The sequence below is a fragment of the Patella vulgata genome, chromosome 4 (genome assembly GCF_932274485.2).
Source record: "Patella vulgata chromosome 4, xgPatVulg1.2, whole genome shotgun sequence".
In the NCBI taxonomy this organism is placed as follows: Eukaryota; Metazoa; Mollusca; class Gastropoda; family Patellidae; genus Patella; species Patella vulgata.
In genome coordinates, this window is record NC_065882.2 from 56,113,149 (window position 1) to 56,134,662 (window position 21,514).

A 21,514-nucleotide genomic window follows, 5' to 3' on the forward strand; every position below is an offset into this window, starting at 1 on the left:
TCACCAGTAAAATCCTGAGGAAAAACATCGAGATTGAACAACATCGAGATTGAACAACCCGAGCCCTCTACGCTTGCGATCCAGCGCCTAAATCACTGAAACTTAAGACAGACACGACAAAGTTAATATGTTTGGTTCTTTTTTTGGAGACCAAGTGGGAACTTGGACTTCTTTTTTTAAACACGAAAGCCTTGGTGTAGACATACACTTGCCATTGACAATACCTTAAAAGACATATGCCCCATTCTTTGGAACCTTAAAATAGGCGAAAATAGGTCTGAATGCACATACTGATATATATGAAGGTATAGAAAGTGATTTATATTCAACTTTTACATTTTTTAATGTAATACCTAATCAATTATGTTTGGTGAAATACGGGAACAGTCCAAATTGAACGTTTGAAGAAAATATTCGAATATATAGATCGTGATTTATCTGTTTTATTTCGAAATAGATCAGTAATAAAATTCCCGTCAAAATATTTGAACAGAGAGCCATTTAAACTGGCAATTTCTTATCAGCTCTTATCTCTATTTATTATTTCGAGGAAATTAGCTTCTATGTGGCAACAATTTTTATGATTTTCTTTCTGTTATTCAATCATATTCCCCTCGCTCGAGGAAATATTCTATTTATTTAACTCAGGGACTAATCTTATTTTTGTCTGAGTGAATTATCTGGGCAGCACAAATGAAATTCTAGAAATTCAATTAGCTCTGTGATACACCAAGCGTTTTCAATCAATATTCTGTTGCCGTAGAAGGTTTTTTTTAAAAGTTCTCAAAACAAACGCTTCTCGCTTCGATGCCGAAATGATTAGCTCACTCGTGGAATTTGTGAAAAACAAAACCATCGAAAAAAAAAAGCAACGTTAAGTTGTCATTTAATCTCCCTTGTATTACATGGTGGATATTGCATTCCCCTCTCTCTATCCAGATAACAATCGATAAAAGTGAATGAATTTATGAGTGAATGGTCGGTTAAATAAGTCAGTTTTATATTTATCATTATACAGATCCGAGTCAACACAGACGAACCTATTAAATCTTGAGAATATATAGATCATATATTTTTATGATTTATATTTTCTTTTGTACTGAAGCTTTATTTTTAGAATGTAACATATAGTGGCTAATATGGTGGAAGATCGTCTATCAGAAATAGTAAATTAAATAGCCATCGCTCGTTACAGAAATGGACACTGATCACAAAGATTTCGTTCTATTTTCCTTCCGACGTAATTTCAAGCCTTACATGATTTTCGTCCATGAATACATTTTGGTTCCTGGCATTCCTCCGGGGATTCGTAGATTAAACAAATAACTTATAATTGAAAAGTAAATCATATTGAAACACATGTAATTTAAAATTCGGAACTTGTAAATCAAAACCATTAAGTTAGAAATATAGATTTAAGTAAATGTTGTTTTGGGAAGGTAAAAATTAATTATAAGAAAAAAATGGAAATGAAAAATGTAACTTACCCATACTTATTGGTATGAAAACCAACTGAAGAATCAGAATATATTCCATTATTGGCACCGCCACAACTGAACTTTAAAATGTCTATTTAAAATGCTAGCATCAAGTGTGAACACACTTAGAGTTGGTTCTAAAGAATATCGCCGTGGAATCCATCGCCTCAGCTAGTCGCACAATCAATATGAATTGTCGGATTTTTATTGCGACTATGAAGCCCCCTGTCTCAACTGAGGTCGTTAATTCTTGTAGCGGCTTCGATTCTCCATATAAAATAAACTGACATCCCGCCTCTTGTCTGTATACATTGTATATATAGTCGAACAAGGCGATTTTATTTTGTTTTGCGAAAGAATATTTACAGAAAATAAAGAAAGATATTTTAAAGTATAAGAAGCTGGGTGTCTGTAATGAAGACGTATGACTGCCAAAATGCCTGTCAGATTCCTGACGTCCAGTGACAATCTGCGCCGTTTTGAAGCAGATCCTAAGAATCTTTTTGTCAGATTTGGCCCCGCCAGACTTTCACCTGTTTCTAAAAATTAAAAAGGAACTAGCCGGTCGTCATTTTCCTAGTAATGATGACGTCATGTCAGCTGTGAACGACTTTTAGGGTGGCTGCAGAAAATTTCTTCCTGGCCAGCATCTAGACCCCGAGTTAAACATGCATTATGCAAGAGCTAAATCTGTCTATTGAAGGTCTTTCTTTGGGCCTGAAATGTTATCTAAATTATTAATTAACCTATCCAGACCATAATCAACTCTAGATGGCATCGCTAGCCTGCGAACTTTAGTGGATTATGAGCCGATTTACTGCATAACTTTCCTTCACGATATAACGATTAACTGGATAATCGAGACTATGCTGTTTATCGTACTGACTTTAGTAATGATGATCAAGGCTAGCCGGAAATTTCAACCGCTTAGTTCTCGGTTCATAGTGGATCAATTTGAATGAAATTTTCAGCAAATTGCCTTTACATTATCTAATTTTTAACTATTATAGTGAGAACTGCCAACTCGTTATCGAATCTCCCATAATGTATCTTTAAGCATTCTTAGACTTATGTTAAGAATTTACTCAAAATTGTTCGCCTTATTGAACTAAAATATAGTCCTTTGTAAAACTTTTGTTGTTTTAAAGTATCAAACAAAGTTTCGTGTTTCTGGATCAAAGATATTGCTCATAAACAGTGAATACAAGTTGAGCAAATTTTAAACTTCAGTCTGAGAATGCATTATGACCTCGGGGCTAGGCAGTGCAACATCGTTGCCAAAAGTGTCTACATCTAGAAGGGGACTTTGTAGAAAAATAAATGGAAACCACCGACTTTAAATAGGTCTTTCACAGACCGGCTTAGAACTTTCTCGGTTCATGAAATTCTTATTATTCTCTCTACCATACCACCCCTCTTTTTAGTGGCGATTTCTATTGAATGTTTGGCCTAGAATCAAAGAAGATGGGTTGAATTGACATTTTCTCTCGGGTTTTGGTGAACATTCATGATTTAGAAGCGAATAACAGAGCATGATTGTAATTGTTTGCTACTATGTTATTTCCAATATCCCTGACCAACCCCATCCATACAAAGGGCTGGACAAAGAGTTTTAGTATACTTATGTTAAAGTAAATACTTTATTAGTTAGTTATATATTTTCCCAGTTAAAATATATAAGTAGTTATGTTGGAAGACAGTAAAAAAAAATACTAATGAATACTCTATAATTAAATTGAATCAAAATATCGATCTCCTCACTATAAAATCAATGATGCCTATTTTGGGCAGGGTTTTCAAAAATATTTATTGCATCAGTTATAGACCTACATAAAATTTATAAGAACGTAAATTTAAGTAGTTTTCTTTTTTTCTAGAAAACTAATTGATGCACTACAAGGTTTTCGTCGAGCTATCGCATTAATTTATTCTCTCCATTTTTTTCTTAAAGGAGCTAAACCTCTATTGCTATATAATTATAGACGAACTATAAGATGGTGAAAAGTAAATGGTGGTCTGCCTTCCTATGCCAAATAGAGTTGTCTCCCTTTAACTAGCCAGAGGTTGGATTTTTATTTGATTTATTCACATGAATATACATGTGCATTCAAATTTACATTATATTTAAGATTAGCAATGTTTATTTCATTAATTGTCCTGGAAGTGTATACGGTAGACTAATCTTAAATAACAATTAATTCAAATTCCTCAAGCAGTCACAGTACTTTTCACAATTTGATAAATAGGCTAAAGATAAATTGAAGGAAAACATAATGGTTACTTGCACTATTTAACCAGTTCGTTCTAATTTTTCAATAAATGTAGATTTTTTCAGTTTTTTGGCCACAGGTTCATCATAATATTGTTCTGCAACTTTGCGCCGCAAGTCATCAATATTCTCTTCTGTGTCAGCCCACTCTAACACCAGACGACGACCGTATAAATGAGTACTGTGACACAGGGCATTAAAAGCTCTCTTAGCATCCTCTTTACTCAGAAAATCTACAAAACCGAAACCTCTATGTGTTCCAGTTCCACTTAGTTTTTTGGGCAGACGCACAAATTTAATCTCCCCAAACACTTTAAATAATTCTGATAGTTCATGAACCTTTGCTTCAAATGGGATATTTCTCACAAGGATTTTTGTTGTGGCTTTTTTATCCTTTTGTATTTTTCTGTCTTTGATATTGGAATTCTGTGTGGCTCGATTGGATCTTTTTAATTCTAATTTATGACCGTCCAATTCCACATTCTGCAATTCTTTCAGAGCTTTCTCTAGGGAAGATTTCTGCTGGAATTGTACAAAACCGAATCCCATGGACAACTGTTTACCTGGATTTTTTACATCCATTTTTTTGGCAATGTTGGCTTTAACAACTTTACCACATTTTTCAAACACAGCAGAAAAGTCACTATCTGTAGTTTCAAAATTCACATTTTTTATAAAGAGTGTTGCACCTTCTTCTGCTTCGTTTTCAGAGTCCTCAACTGCTTCATCTTTCTTGCTACTGCTTTGTGCCGATTCATCTGCCTTGTTACCGCTTGGTGCAGTTTCTATGTTACTTTCTTTGATGGGTGAAGGAGAGGGTTTAAACACTTCCACTGGCGCCCATTCCAAATATAGCGGTAAGTGATGAAACTTTGAATAAGCTAATCGAGTAAAAGCAGCTCTGGCATCATTAGGCTCCAAGAATTCTATTAAAGCTGTAACACAACTAGGAGGTAGTAACAAACGTCCAATATTACCAAACTTAACAAATAATGTTTTTAGTTCATCAATTTTTGTACCTGCTGGTAAATTTTTAGCTAATAAAACAGTTTTACTTCTTGGTGCATTAGCTTGACTAAAACTATCCAAACTAACACCATTTTCTATTAAAAATTCACGTGTTTCTGCAACGATTTGGGTTTCACCTAAAGCCATTCTTACACCAAGACTGGCTTTACCTTCAACATCTAAAATATTACCTTTACTGGTTCCATATTTCTCTGCCATTACATCAGCTACAGCATTGGCACCAAGGAATAAAGAATTCCAATTATGGGAACTTTTAGCAAGCTTCTTTTTCTCCAGCTCCTTCTTCTTCTTATAGGTGAGTCCATCTGCATCTTCAAACTCTTTTTTCTCTTTACCAGGTATAATGTGTAACATGCGTCCCTGAAAGATACTTCCATCTAATTTACTGTAAGCAGCTACTGCATGCTCAGGCATCATATATGTAACTAAGGCAAAGCCTTTTGGTTTATTCATTAATCTGTCCACTTGTAAACTCACTTCAGCTAACGGACCAAAAGGCTTAAACACCTCCTCCACTTCTTCTTCAGTACAAGAATAGGCTAGATTTCTTACAAACAATCGACCACTCTCTGCTATTCCTTCTTCATCTTCTGTTGTTTTAAAATTCTTTATTTCCCATGGCCGAGGTTTTTTCACTTCCACGTCCACCATTTTTTCTCCCACTTTCTTTATGATTACTTTTTTGCCATTGATGAAATTTTTACTCCTTTTCTGTGCTTGCTCCATGTCTTTCAAAGTAAAAAAATCAACATACGCAAAACCAATGTTCACACCATTTTCACTTTTTTTAATGTCTATTTTGCCAACTTTAAGCGGTTTGAAGAACTGGATAATAGTATTGGCACCACAAGCTCCTTTAAGACCTTTGACTAGAACTGTGTATCTTTTTTCTTGTGTATTTGATGGAGCATCTCTTGTGTCCATGTTCTCCCTTCCTGTCTGATTTTCATCTTCTTCCACATGTTCTTCATTGATCTTGTCCTCCTCCTCATCATCACTTAAATCAGACTTGGACATCTTTGCTTTAAGGTAGTCCATATCTGATATTTTAGCTTTTGACAGTTTATTTTTTTCTTTTTTTAAGGATTTGTCCTTTTTCTTTTTTTGAGGAGATTTAGTTTGTTCCTCATCTTCTTCTACATCTGAGACATCTTTTGTTTTATCAAGCTTTACTTCTTCTTTATCCTTTCTTAGTGGCTTTGACTTTGTTCCAGCTTCAATGGTGTCATTTGTCCAGATAGGTCTTTTGTCAGCATTGTCATGCACTTTGAGAAATTCTTGAAAACCCTCATCATCTTTGAGGTCACCCAATAGATCATTTATTCTTCCAGCACGTTCTTTTTTCTTCAATTCATCATATTCCTTCTTAGCCTTTTCAATATAAGCTGGATCATTTCTTTCGATACGCTGGAAAGCTGAACTGTCTTGTGAATATTTACTCCACGCTCTGGGCTTTTCTTCATCATTCACTGTTGTTGCTATGCTAACCTCAATCTGATCGGTATTTAAAAAACTTCTGTCTAAAAAACGTTGTGCTGCCTGAGCTTCTGCTTCTGTTTTATAGCCAATAAAAGCAAATCGTCTAAATAATCCTTCTCTAGTATATTTAAGTGTACAGTCTGTTAGAGTTCCATGAGCACCAAATAGTTGACGCAATTTACTTTCTTTAACCCGTTTAGGGAGATTTTTTACAATTAATCGTGACATTATTACGGTAATTAAAGTTTAATGTTTATAAACATGATTGAACTAGTATAACAGCAAGGGTACTTTCTTCCTGGGTTAGGATAACTTGTTCTGCAAGAAGACAAAAAAAGAAAATTAATTTCAATTTATGGTATCTTAAACATGACAAATTTGTACTCTGAAAAATATGGTAGAAATACATTGTATTTGTATTACCATTCAAATAAAGATACAGTGACTTTCTCTTACAAGTAGGCCTACCATTATATGTAATTCAGAACCAAGATCTGAATGTGACCACCTGTGACAAACATCGGTCAGTGAATAACGAAACACAAGGTCAATATTGGTAACCTCAAATTCAACTCATTTTTCAATACAAACATGACTCAATGTAATCAAACAATTGTAAAATCAGGGCAGTAGTAAGCGATACAGCATAAAACCTTAACAGACAAGTGTGGCAATTTCACTATCTTTTAGTTAATCACCCTAAGTTACTAAGTAACTAGCACACTTTTTCAATTCAGTCTAAAGTTTGTGACATATTTTATTGCCAATATATATCTTCCTCAATTTATATCTATCAGAGTTGGTGTGAAAGTTTGACTAGGAACTGTCCAGTTCCTTGTGCATGGTACTTATGTGAAAAAGCATAGTTACTACGTAGGCCTATGTATCTATTTTATAACAACTTAGAATTGATTTTTCATGCTGCTAAACTCTGTGAAAAATATTAGAAGTTCAAGTGCCAGTGGGGTTTCATCTCTATCATTCAATTAAGTGTAGTACTAGTAGGATAATAATTGATAAATGAGCCTTTTATGATGTTTTAACCACCTGTGGTACAAAACGGTTTGTTCTACGTATATATTATATATCATTTTTTATACTAACCTATAGAATCTAGATAGTATCGTATCTAATTCGGTCAGAAGAATATTAATATAACTCATCTAACCGGAAGATATGGATCCACGTGTTTGGATGTTTCCGGTTTATGTAGTCTTGAACATCGAAACATAAAATCTAGAGAAATAATGAAGGGGAGGACAATCAAGTCTAGTTTACAATACAGGTCAAGGTCGATTAACGGTACACGCGGACAATCGATGTGGTAGAGAAATGGCAGGTGCTTTACAAGCTATTCATTATGAACGGGGGAAATTAGAGATTTTAGATCAGTTACAGTTACCAACACATTCTGAATATATCCCCGTTCAAAATACAGAAGATGGATGGGATGCCATCAAGCAAATGAAGGTTGTTGAATGCTTTTTTTGAATACCACTCTCAAGTGGTGGCCCGGTCCACACGAAAGATCTGGTAATAAGTCGTCCATACAGTCCATACAGTCCATACTATCGTTGGTGGAGTCGTCCACACGGCATCGGTTCACTCCTCCACACGACTTAGTTAATTTCGGGATGTAGAAATACATTGGTTAAGTCGTCCACACGAGATTGTGTAATGTTACGGACGCAAGAATTATTCATAGTCAGTATAATATGAGTGTTTGATATGAGTATAATTTTCATTATGTCAACTGGCAGACTATCGCCAATCCAGAGAGGTCTCATTTATAAATAACAAACAACAAAACAAATCACTTTATTCAATAAATATTCAATAACAATTTCATTAATAAATACCGTCACTACACAACCACTAAACGACTCAAGAGGTGAGTCACGATACACTTTTCTTCCTCAGTTCATATAATTCCCATTTTATAAATTTTTTACCATGTCTAAAGCATACGCTTTTCTAGTTACTATACTTGTAACGTTAAACTGTGTGTTTAACGTTACAATTGATACTGATACAGTCTAAGACTCCTTACGCAAGTTCAAATAGGTTCAAACGCACAATTGTCCACACATATCATTACAGTTTGTATTGGAATAAGTAATTCTATGACAAATAGTGAAGACTGGACCACTAAAATAGTTACCGAACAGTTTTTCTTTGTGGTTATGCGTTCTACATTTGCATAGAGATGTTTCTTGTAATGACGTATTACGCAAGCCGCCATGACACCGGCCAGTTGAAATTTCGCGTACCAGTTGGGTTTCATCAAATCATATAATTATGCGGTAAGGCTTCACCTTTATTTCAATGGGAATTGATTTATTATATGTTAAGCTATGTGCAGTACTGTTTTGGGTCAGTTTATGTGTAAATTAAGGGAGCTATAGGCCTGTAACCTTTTTGTAGTCATTTGACTAAAAGACTTGCGCAAAGGAACTCCGTAGGACGAGCCACTACTGTGGCTGGAGTAAGGCGGAAGACATCAGTAGTGGAACCATTTCTAATGCTTTTCATGCAGGTTGGTTTCACTTTAACAGAATTGCCCCGTGATATAACAGATCAAAGAATAAAATTGCATGTAGCCACTTGTTATCTTCAGTTGTTCAGACTACCTGGCACCTCAAATAACCCAAGGTTAAAAGAAAGGTTAAAAGAAAGCATGCAGTGTCCACCTTACAACAGGTTCCATTGATTTATGATTTATTTTAGACCCCTATGCACAAGAGAATTATTGAAACAAAATTGAACCATATGTTATTACCAAAATGACCTAGTTTGTGTCGAGTGAATGTTAAAACCGATTTTTCTTTCTCTCTTAATTGAGAATCATATTGCCAAGTATATAAAGTTCAATAATAATAAACATAACAGAATAAAACATTTCAAAGAACGAATAGTAATAATAATAACAAAAGTCAAACATATAGATGTTACACATATTTGAAATCAGTGAAGTACATGTATGCTACATATTTTGATAATACAATTAAATATAAATGAATTAGAAATATAAACATTATTTACATAAATCATTCAATAAATGGACATGAAGATGGTTATCTACCCTTATAAAAACGAACGCAAAACGAAGGTTGTTTCATTAATAAGCTGGTTTGTAAACTGTTTTTTGATTGGTTCGTAGAGTTTAGCTACAATCAAGACCAGGGCAGATAATTTGAAATCGTGGAAACCCTATAGATTAATCCAGGGTATAGTGAAGTAAAACGGAATGAGACCACTGGGGATACAGAGGATGATTATTGGGTAGAATACTACTGTTTTTAAAAATATATATCGGCCCATTTTAAGTTGTCATACAAAAACAGAATATATAAACGGTAGATCATAATTATATCCTTTATATAGATAAAGATTCTGGAATGATTGTTGTGTGTCTAATGAATCCTGATTATCAAAATAAATGATCTTTTTAATATCTAATTTTTAAATCATGTAGATCTGTATTGTTTTGTTAAATTCAAACACAATAGGATCAAAGTACTGTAATATGTTTATATTATTAAAGGTACGAGGAGCTCCAGCAATTGCTATTGTAGGATGTCTTAGTTTGGCTGTAGAGTTATACTACATGGACTTTAAATCACGGAAAGAGATAGCAGAGTATGTTTCCGATAGATTGAAATATTTGGTAACAGCTAGACCAACTGCTGTTAACATGGACGAGGCTGCTACAAAAATATCATCAATGATAAAAGATATGGCAGAAGAAAGCGATTTGTCTATCAATGATTTCAAGGAATTGTAAGCAAAAATAACTTTGATTCCACTGTGTCCCTCCCTCCGGGTATTCAAATATATTATCAAATGAACTAACATGTTTAGACAGATACTGATGTTTAATTACTAAATTTTCATTTATTCAGCCCAAAATGTCTCTGCTTCAACAATAATATTGGTCAGTTGTGTAAATGGTTACTGGCCTGCGTCTCACTATTTGTATTTACAGTTCATGCAATAGCTTCTTGGAAATGTTTTAATTCACCAGTTAACAATGAATTGTTCATACTTCCAATTTTTGTTGACTGTCAGTTTTCTTCACAAATATTTATTAGATGTACGGAAAGCTCTGTATGATCTTTAACAATATATAGACAATTCATACTAGTTGGCCCATCGAACTAATATTCATGGGAATCAAAAGAGGTAGTTTGGGGTTTTTGGCTGGCATGATCATGTCTAAAACTTTATGATTTTCTTTGCGCAATCAAACTAGACACATGGGCTTCTTAATGGTCAATTTGGCTATTCTATGCAAGGTTGGAGATTTAGGTAGTTGAATGGTCTAAAGTTTGTACAGCAGATAATATGATCAATCCCATGTTTGTTTGTGAGATCTTCTCTGGTGTAACTTTCTAGCCTAGGGTCTCACCAAGTCTAATTCAACACTGGTTATAATCAACATGGACCGTAATTATATAAGTTTGTATTTCAGAGCCATAGAAGCAGCAGAAATAATGTTTGAAGATGATGTTACTATTAACAAAGATATTGGATTTTATGGGGCTGAGCATATCATCAGCAATACAGAAAATTTAAACGTTCGTATTTTAACTCACTGTAATACAGGTTCCCTAGCAACGGCAGGATATGGTACAGCATTAGGTAAATAAATTGAATTTTGGAACATATTATATACAAGTATGTGACAGGATTGGTGGGGATTAATATGTGGACTACTTCTAGTATCTAGTGCTTCCACTTTCACCATTTCAGTTTTATTTATTTAAAAGCATATTGAGATTATAGGTTGGCATTAATTTGATCAAACATAGGCTACTGTTTAAACTGGTACAAGGATAAACTAGGTTAACTAAATGACCAGTCCATTGTTAAATTCTCTTGGTTTGTATGTTAATGAGTACAGTTAGTATTAATTACTTGAGATTTTATCTACAATAAAGTAATAATATCATAATTTTGATTGAAACGTAGCCCAAACATCATATATACTACTAGTTAATTTGACGTTATCTTTTTGATTTGCTCATGGGTGTCTTTAAATGCAGTTGTCTCCCTTTAACTGCTGCCAATGTGGGTTCTTGCTACAATTACTGTACAAGGGTTTTATTATGTCTTAAATCCACCACCAGCCACCAGTTGTTTTGTCCCACTTGAGAGAGCTGTTAATTTTATGTGTATATATTTCTCCTCCTGCAATTTTATGCTTGATTTCAATACATATTTTTGTATTTTCGCAGGAATTGTTCGAGCACTACACGAAAGAGGCAAGATTGATCATGTTTATTGTACAGAAACACGACCCTATAATCAAGGTGCTAGATTAACAGCATATGAACTGGTGCATGAAAATATTTCAGCTACGTTGATATTAGACAGTATGCCTTCCATGTTGATGGCACACCATGATGTAACAGCTGTTGTGGTTGGTGCTGATCGTGTGGTTGCCAATGGCGACACAGCTAATAAAATAGGAACATTGCAGTTAGCCATTGTTGCGAAATATTTTAATGTGCCTTTTTATGTAGCATGTCCTGTAACAACATTTGATTCGTGCAAAGCTTCTGGGAAAGAAATAGAAATTGAAGAACGTCCGCATCATGAAATGGTTTCTATCAAAGGGCAAAAGATAGCGGCAGAAGGTAGGTCACAGTGAATTTCCCACAGTCATAAGATAGCTACTGTCTGAGCAATAAGCAATTCCAGAGCCACTACCAATTATTTTGTGTGCACAGCAGTGCTTCCACCTCCTCTTCGTAGAATTCCTACTGTCAAGCTTTCATTTACATGTAAGCCATATTAAACACAGGTTCCTGAAGCAATGACTGTGAGTTTTACGTTATCTCCCTTTACTGCAGACATGCGATCATGGCGATACAGACATAATCAAATCAAACATTGAATTTTGCAACTCGATTATCACAGGTAGACATTTTAACTGAAAAGTGCGAGATTTGGGATTTGCGATGATATTTTCTATCAAGGAATCAAGCCAATTGAAATTAGTAATGCAGGGTATTATGTGAAGGGCTTGATAACATGTACAAAGTTAAAGGAGCTAAATCGCTAACATTTGGGACCTTGAAATTGACACAAATGGGTCGCAACACATATAATAATGTAATATGAATGTATATAAACTGATTTACATTCAATCATTTCCGATTTTACTCTAATTTCAAATCAGTTATGTTCGTCAAAATACGCCAGAAGCCTCAATCGAATTGCAATCTCTAGCGTCTGGTTAGTCCAGTCTACACCGATAGTATTTATTGCGCATGCTCTCCAGTTAAGAATATGGCGTCACCGTTTAACACAACTTGTGGAATATGTCTAGCCTCACTCTTTGAGTGCCTTGTTTCAAATGTCGCTGAAACGCATTATGGTACACAATTACACAATTCGTGTACCAATGATAAAATGTTTATTTTGTCTTAGATATTGGTTATCATAAGCCCATCTTTTCTCAGTAAGATCACAACATCAATGTTGATTTAAATTGACAGATAATTCATGTTTGCAATGTCAAAGACTCTGGATGATACTGAGTTAGAGACTTTAAAGTGAGTTCAAGCCTCAGTTTTTCACCCCTACTAAACAACTAGAATCTGTCCACCACTGACATGCAAAAACACTGTTGAAAAATCACGGAGGAACTGTCTAACAAACATAGGGATCCAATTCGGTGAGCTCCTGGTCTATAGTGAGCCTCTGGTAATGAAGACAGGCATACGCCATACAGTGCAGTATGAGGGATATTTTGCCTGGACAGCAGCATTACAGCCTACTCTTATATCGAATGCCAACTGCCAAGGGTTCTTTTAGATGAACGGCAATATGTACATGGGACCTTGGTTTTCCATCCGACCCGAATGACTATACTTTATCCCTCGCCATGCCCACTATCCTACGCTACTTGTAAGGGAGAACCACGCTGGAAAATCCAGATGAACTTTCGCGGCCAATGCAGGGATCGAACACCCGACCTCCCGGTTAGCAAGCTAACGTCTTACCTGCCGAGCCACTATAAATGTTATACCAATTGCACTCTTTCAGGAATAAATTGTTGGAATCCTGCTTTTGATGTAACACCAGCAGAACTTATTACTGGAGGAATAGTAACAGAGTTTGGTGTTTTTAAACCTTCAGAAATTAAAGAAAAATTGGCATCCATTTTAAGTGAAAATAAGAAAAATAGAGGTCCAGGCTTACAACGCAGATCATCATACTCATCATTGAAAAATGCTGTAAAAAGTGAATAATATTGAAAAGCGCTTAAAAAGTAACTTGATTATAATTGTATTTCCTCTCTATTGAAGCTTTAATTGTTCTGTCCGTCACACTTTTTGGGAAACAATAACTCTCCTTCTAATTGAGCTAAAATGTTCAAACTTGGTGTAGGTGTTTATTAGGTCGATGCTTTGGGACACAATAACTTCAGTGATGGAACTTGGTGTATACTTTCATCAAATCAATACCGTGACTAAGTTCGATAATGAACATTTTCTGCTGAGGGTAAGCAGAGTGATAAGCAATTTGATTGGTTCAGACTTTCAAACACAATAACTCTCCTTCTAATTGAGGTACAATGTTCAAACTTGGTGTAGGCGTTCATTAGGTGAATGCCTTGATGGAGTTCGATGATGAACATTGTCTGCTTACGTTAAGCAATTTGATTGGTTATAATTAAGTGAGACCTATATGAAACTCATTATATAATTACCTTGACTAAGTTTGATGAGAATTTTCTGCTTAGGCTAAAGATCGATAAGCAATTTGATTGGCCAAGACTTTGGAACAACAACTCTGCTGTTAATTGAGGCAGTATATATAGAATGATTAAACTTAATGTTGATGTTCATTAGGTAAATGTCTTGACTGAGTTCAATGATTAACATTTCCCGCTAAAGCTAAGCGGATCTAAGCAATTTCTTTGGCTTTGATTTTATCTGATACAGAGTGATGAAACTTAGTGTATAGTTGGTAATCATTTGAAAAAAATAAAAGTGCGATTAATTGATATGTGTCATCTATTTATTTTGGGATTTCGATGAGATGGGGGGGGGGGGCACATTAGCCTCATAGTTGGCTTGTTTCATTCCATTTTATCCGAACTTGGTAATTATTCTCTAATTATATTAATTACAGTATTATTAATTTGTGGCCAAGATACAGTGGTTAAACCTGTAATGGTCTTGTCATTATTTCTTAATAAAGCATCTCACCAGCTACCCTTGTTAATAGTGTGCTACCAGTATATATAAGATACAGGGACAATTCTACAGGATGGAGACTCTTAGTGTTTAGTCTAGATTATCGAGTGATACATCAAAACAGTAATAGTTGCCTCTCGTTCTGTGCATGATCTGCTAAGGATGAAATCCAAAGAAGAATTTCTACTACAAAGAAAGCACAAATAGATGTTCAAATGATTTGCCAAACCATTCATGATCAGTTTTTCAGTTTAAATTTTGTCTATTTTCTTTTTAGTATATTATTATTGTTCGATTTATATAGGGCTTCTAAGGGCATTTACAAAAAACACTTTAAAAACATTTTTGAAATAAATATGTTTTTAAGTTAGTCTTAAATCCTCAAAATGCTACGATCACCTGAGGAACGAAGTTTGGATCTTCGGGGAGTATAGAAATCAAAGAGTTCTTTTAAATAACTGTGTGCAGTGTAAGAATAATTGATTTAAGCACATTCACAAGAGCTTTAAATTGAACCCTCACTCGAACTTGAAGCCAATGGAGTTTCTGTAACTTAGTCGACATATGATCAAATTTTCGTCTTCTAGTTATGAGGGTGCAGCATTGTTTTGCGCTATTTGTAGTCTGTTTAAAGCTGTCTCCGGTGCTCCTAATAGAAGTGAATTTGCATAGTCCATATGCGATGTTACTAAAGCTCTAACAACACCCTGGCAAGCATCAGTATTAAGATTAGAGCGTGTTCTCGAAATAGCTCTCATTTTTAGATGCATTTTCCGTATGGTACTATTGATTTGGGGAACTGGCATGGGGACATAAACAATAATTCATTCTGTAAAACTGGCTAGTCCGCTGCCGATGTTTGGTTGACTATCATGGTAGTGAAGAAAGGAGAAAGACAAGATGAGATTAATTGTTCTGTTATGTCCCTTTAGTTTAATCAATAGGTAAACAATATTTTTAAAGATACATGCCATGTAAGAGATCATCAAGAAAGTCGAGACACATTTATTTGTAATGAGTGCATTGATTGATTAGATTAGTGAGCTGTATTTGTCCGTCATAAGCTTGTTCCAGATAACTTCCAGCCTAAACAAGGGTTGCTCATACAGTCAAGAAATCCAGTGTATGTTGTAATTGCTATACATTCCGAAGTTGACCAAAATAGGGTTGACAGACTAGAATCTTTAGAATGGAATGAAATGAGGTTTACTTTCTCGTCATCACAATACTGCGGACATTTTGAAAGAACAATATGGCAATTTGTATTTCTATGCTCCCTAATCTATGTGTGGGGTAGAAGTTTTCCAGGACAGAAACGTTTCCACAGATTCTTCTTTGACTTTCAATTGTCAATGGTTCTTTTACAATGCATGTATGTATGGTGATTGGCGATATACATGCTACATACCTTGTTATCTACAAATATTTGCTTTCTTATGGAGTCGTGCTTCCTCATTGGGTAGCTAACCAGGTGGTTTTCCTTTAGGGATTTTCTTCATAGTTTTCCCTTGCCAGTGGTGCAGAACAGCGGGCCTGTCAAGGAAAACCATCTAGTGTTTCGGATGGAACGGAAAAACGAGGCCCCTTTAAAGAACCCTTGACAGCTGGAAATTGAAATAAGAGCAGGCGGTAGTGCAGCTGTTCAGGCTCGGAGTTCACAAAGCATTCTCAGACTTAAGATATTTCTCATAAACAGAGCTGGAAAATTGAGTAAATTCTTAACTTACGTCTGAGAAGGCTTCGCGAACTCGGGACCAGGTCACATTTCCACCAACGCACACTGCTTGATGTATGCCCGTCTTCATTATCCCAGTCTTAACTGACAAATTTCGAGGGATTGAGGGAAATAAACTTTGCAATATTTGATTCAACATAGTGTCCCTGAGTAAAATTTATGGTACATGCAAACAAACATCATTAATTTTCCCCTTTGAAAGATTTACGGACATGTCTGCATCGGTCAAAATTTCAATAAAATTCCTATAGAATGTGAATAGCGTACTATTTGCTGTTCTGATGTGTTAGTTCAAGAGTTAATTAATTAGTTCATTTGTACTATCTATTTATTGTATATCGAAGAGGCATATCCATTCAAGTTAGTCAATTAATACATTGCTTTTCCACAGATGGGGTGTGGGGTGGGATTCTGGTATATATAGTCTTAAGATGGCCCTGGTTGGGAATCATTGCCCTGGTTTAGAACCATATAGTAGATCTATATATACTCTTAAAAAAGTAGGGGACATTGAAATGCAAATACCTATGCAGGTTGTGATATGATAAATAGGCATAGACACTTGACATGCTTTGAGAGTATTTTCACAGATGAAGAACTTATCGCCCCAACAGAACCACTGAGCTCGTTCAGATCATCCTAGAGCCACTACTCAAGCCCAGGATCGATACATTCGTACACAGGTCCTGCGAAATCGAGGACAAACGGCCAATCAGCTTTCTGTAAACTTGTACCGAGTTACAGGAATTCGAGTTACACCCCAAACGATTAGAAATCGGCTACATGCAGCCCATCTGCATGCGCGACGACCGCGTGTTGTACCTCCACTAACTCGCCAGCACATTGCAAACAGGCGTCAATGGTGTAGGCAGCGTAGAAATTGGGGTAATCGTCGATGGGCGCGTGTAATGTTCTCAGATGAGTCAAGATTTACTCTGGATTTCACCGATGACGTACTCGCGTTTAGAGGCGTTTAACGTCAGACAGCATGGCAGATTCGGGCGTGGGTCTGTTATGGTGTGGGGAGGAATCACCATGACTGTCAGAACGGACTTGCATATTGTTGAAGGAAGGGTCACTGGTGTGCACTACCGTGACCACATCCTGGCACCGATAGTTCTGCCCTTTGCTCAACGTGCAGGTCGAGGTTTCATCTTTCAAGATGATGATGCCCGTGCCCACCCCGCTCGTGTCGTGAATGACTACCTCCAGCGTCACCATATTGTCCATATGCCTTGGCCAGCCACGAGTCCTGACCTTTCCCCTATAGAGCATGTCTGGAACATGATCGGGAGACGTGTTCGTCGACGGTCAACATCAACCGACAACACTGCAAGAATTGGCCGTACAGTGCATGAGGAGTTGGTCAGATTGCCCCAAATCGTGACTGGACGGTTGTTTAGGAGCATGCCACGACGAATTGCTGAATTTCTGAGGATTGATTGAGCAATTACTCATTAAGGCAAAAATGAAAAAAGTCCATTTTCACTTTTGACAGTGTATCTCTTTGCGAGTGAAATGGGGCCGTCAGATAAGCCGCCCATATGAACTGTTTATGTTCATGTGTAGGCAATTGGCCTGTTATTAACATACACTGGTTACCTCTAATAAAATCAGCAGTGCATTTCCGCAGTTTTGTATTGTTTCTGAATATCCCCTACTTTTTTTTGAAGAGTATATATATATTCAACCTGAGAGGAGTAAAATCAGACTATCCAGTGTGGATGATTGGATACAAATGTAATTAACTCAAATTGTTATGTATAATGTCGTGTGAAATACTCTTCCCTTTTCAAGATGTGTTCAATATCTAAGAGATGTGCTGTTTTAATGTTTATGCCTTTAACTTTATATTATTGTTTATATGTATTATGAATAAACAAACTTGTAAATCGTAAAGAAATTAGTATTTACTTGTTTGCTAACTCACTTAAAGATGTAAGATTTGGATAAATAGTTGAAAGTTATCGCTATTATATCTTAAAAATATATAACGAAAAAGGAATATATGAAAATTCAGTCAATTTACTTTATTCTGTGACTGTTACAAATTTTGTTAATGAAGACGGGCATACGCCAAGCAATGTGCTATTAGGCATTTTTTTTCGAATTCCATTTGCCAAGGGTTCTTTTACGTGCACACCAACGTTACGCAGGACACGGCATCTCATTTTTTAGACCTATCAGAAGGACTAGACAAAGTTTAAGAGTTTAGACTTATATAAACAATCTGTCCTGGCGCGGAGTAGGCCTTGTCAATATCAGCAGTTTCTTTTTAATGAAGCTAATTTATTAGACATCTTCCTGAAACTCAACAGTTCAAGACCAGTCTAAAGACTTCAGGAGATTATTCTCCCAACGTTTCCAAGCAAGTAATTGTTCTTCCATAGATGCGAGTTATAGTTTATTGCTCTATCCAGTTACTAAATGCCTCTAAAGGATTATGTCTAGTTATCTTTTGATTAAAAAGACATTCCCGGGCCTGCTATGTTAATATCATGCCAGGACGCTGTTCTGCAATCATTAGGTCTACATCACTTGTAATTCAAACGTCGAGTTACTTTAATTCAAATAAGTTTATTGAATATACTTGGGTATTGACATCTTTACACATCATTCAACAAACGCAGACGACAGTTTCCCGCCTAATATCATCAGGAAGACACTTGTGTTGCTCCAATAGTAATGAACAGAACAGTTTCAGTAGCCCACACACTGTTTGCTTTAACCAAAATGTGTCTACTTTGATATTTATCTTCTGCGTGTTTTGTTTAACTTCTCTATTATTTCAATATAATTTGATATAGAAGTATATGGACTAAAGAAGATAATAGCCCGAAGATCCGCCTACTTATTAGATAAGTATTAAATTATATGCGATCATGCAAAGCTGGTACAAAATGCCCATTAATCATACAGTCGCTTTCCGTATCATTCATTATTCATGTATTATTCATGTTTATATGAGAAAATAGCATTTTTAAAACCCCAGACGAACGGACGATTTTTATACGCCAACATTTTCACGTGGACGTGTGACACTACAGTCATTTAGGAACTAACTTTGACTTCACGTTGTGTATAAAACTTCAAGGATCAATTGACTGTGGAAAACTTTGTTAGTTAACTATGTTTTTATATCTTTATAACATCCATAATGCAAAGGTTACATACAGGAAACTGCACACAGCTATGGCACTAAATATAAGCTAAATATAAGTTCTTTATCACTTAGCCCGTGTTCTGTGGCGAGAGCCATTCCAGCCTCTAAGCCGAAGAGGCCGTGGGTATGATGTTCCCCGGGAACTCCGAACGACATCTCTCCTGGACCTCTAAATGATGTCTGAAGACCTCGCTCTTTCTTATATAGAAAGTACAGATTTGTCAGCTATTAGGGCGGGGCAATTACCATTATTGGGTAAGTGTTTCGCATGGGCACCGTTTTACGTCATCATTATTCTATTGGACAAATCTGTGCACGAGATGACTGGACGATAGTACCCTACTTTCAGCAATTGATGGTGGCAGGAAATGTATGTGAGTTAGTCTAAGAAAACTTGAATCTTGTAAAATACCTAATTATCCCATTTCTCGTTTTCACCCATTTGTTTAACCACTTCAAAATATTAAACAGAACACCTTTCATAGAGAGAGAGAGCGTCCCAATGCGAAAAATATTGAAATGAAAAAAAAAAAAAAAAAAATCGAAAGCGTATTTTAAAAAAATATAAAGAGAACTGTTTATAATCGAATCTTATGTTGTTTTAATTTAGTGGTCGTGGAAATGTAAACTAGAGATGTTATGTTAATTAAGGATTATTTTCTGAAGCAAACCTTATTGAGAGGCTGTTACAAGACTTTAGTGGGGATAATTTAGGTAGCAATATTTTGTACAGTTTGAATTTAATAATTAGACAATATTCTAGAGCAGCATGCGGTTTTCAGTAAAGCTAAACTTGCTATAATGAAATGCTGAGGCAACCTACTCATTAATTCGAAATATCTGACTTTTCCCGACCTTAATCTAGACACACTTTGGTGAATGACCTTAGACTAACATTAGATTGAGCTCAAAAAGGTTGTGGGGTGTGGGTCGCCACCCTAGAGGAGAATTTATGAGACCAAGTTTTTTTGCTGGCTTTCGATTCTGGGTGTTGATCGGGTGTTTCAGGGGGCTTTTCCGAGATACGGGTATGAGTGTAGCCAAGTAAGCCCCCCCCCCCCCCCCCCGAGACAAAGTCCCCTCAGACTCAGTCCCACAAATTAAAGGCTTCGTTACATTATACCCCCCTTTCTGAAATTTTTTCTCGGCTACGGCGCTCGATTCCATTATGTCATCATTCTTCCATCCCTCTGTGGTCTTATTTTATCTCATCACTATCACCGTCTCTGTCTTCATTAGCCCAGTCGGAGCAGAACAGTAGGACGTAAACCCCATTTCATTTCATTTCATCGCTATCATTCACGGTTATATTTCTGTCAACTATCACAAAACAGGCGGGATTGACAGGCAGGCCTCAAGATTATGTCCTATTTCCTATCCTCTCGTTCACAAGAATTTGCTCCCATGAACTCAAATGCCAGGAAATTGGCTAAAATTTTCAGATCCAGTATACCCAAAAATTAAAAGCTCAGTTACAACGGATGGAATTATCTGTGTACTTTCCCAGTAAAGATTATGTCATAATAATTAATGGTTGTATAGGCCCACATACGGCCGGATTTAATTGCAAAGGCGTGGTAGATGTTGGCTGGCTGGCACTTCTTCATCGATGATAGCTCAAGATAAATAAAACACCCAGGAACCTTTTAATTTTTCGGATAACATAAATTTTCATAGTCTGATGGACATTAAAAGTAAACTGTTCGGTGTTGTTCTTCCGATGGTTTGACATTTGCATGAATTGATTTCAAATCTAGTTGTCATAGTGGCAGATGTCATTATATCTGGTGACAAACAGTGAAAATTACAACACATACGGAATTTCGATGACTGTCTGGGGCAAATAACACTAAAATTGATTGTAAATGGCATGTTTGTTCAACAAATGTCTTATTATACAGCATGATAATATGACTTGAAGACGCTTTTATGGAATAATTAATTAAACATTCTTTATTTATTATTTGATTTGGAATATAACCTTCGACATATCTATTGGTCATAGAAAAATATGGATACTCCTCTTCGTAACCTATTTCTCCCGAATTGTGTCTTCATAATGTACATCACAATAAAATGACTTATAAACTCTTTAATGGTAAAAATAAACATCCTTTATTTATTATTTGACTGGGAGACAACCTTCGACAC

The 21,514-nt window shown here is 35.9% G+C and overlaps 2 protein-coding genes across 4 annotated transcripts; one reads left to right on the plus strand and one right to left on the minus strand.

The window, feature by feature from the left end:
* Window positions 1-3,542: 3,542 nt before the first annotated feature.
* Window positions 3,543-7,452, minus strand: LOC126817421 (probable RNA-binding protein 19). The gene is made up of 2 exons (XM_050544384.2): window positions 7,360-7,452; window positions 3,543-6,573 (listed from the first exon to the last, which is right to left on the minus strand). Exon 2 carries the CDS (start codon window positions 6,481-6,483, stop codon window positions 3,769-3,771), a length of 2,715 nt encoding a protein of 904 aa, XP_050400341.2. The 5' UTR covers window positions 6,484-6,573; window positions 7,360-7,452; the 3' UTR covers window positions 3,543-3,768.
* A 75-nt stretch (window positions 7,453-7,527) lies between these two features.
* On the plus strand, window positions 7,528-14,481 carry LOC126817422 (methylthioribose-1-phosphate isomerase). 3 transcript variants are annotated; one of them, XM_050544385.2, is made up of 5 exons: window positions 7,528-7,725; window positions 9,800-10,035; window positions 10,727-10,896; window positions 11,493-11,894; window positions 13,309-14,481. In XM_050544385.2, exons 1-5 carry the CDS (start codon window positions 7,588-7,590, stop codon window positions 13,512-13,514), a joined length of 1,152 nt encoding a protein of 383 aa, XP_050400342.2. In that variant the 5' UTR covers window positions 7,528-7,587; the 3' UTR covers window positions 13,515-14,481. The 3 variants fall into 3 exon arrangements, with proteins under 3 accessions (XP_050400342.2, XP_050400344.1, XP_050400343.1); XM_050544387.2 differs by lacking the exon at window positions 7,528-7,725 and adding an exon at window positions 8,364-8,558; XM_050544386.2 differs by lacking the exon at window positions 7,528-7,725 and adding an exon at window positions 8,640-8,791.
* The last annotated feature ends 7,033 nt before the right edge of the window (window positions 14,482-21,514 follow it).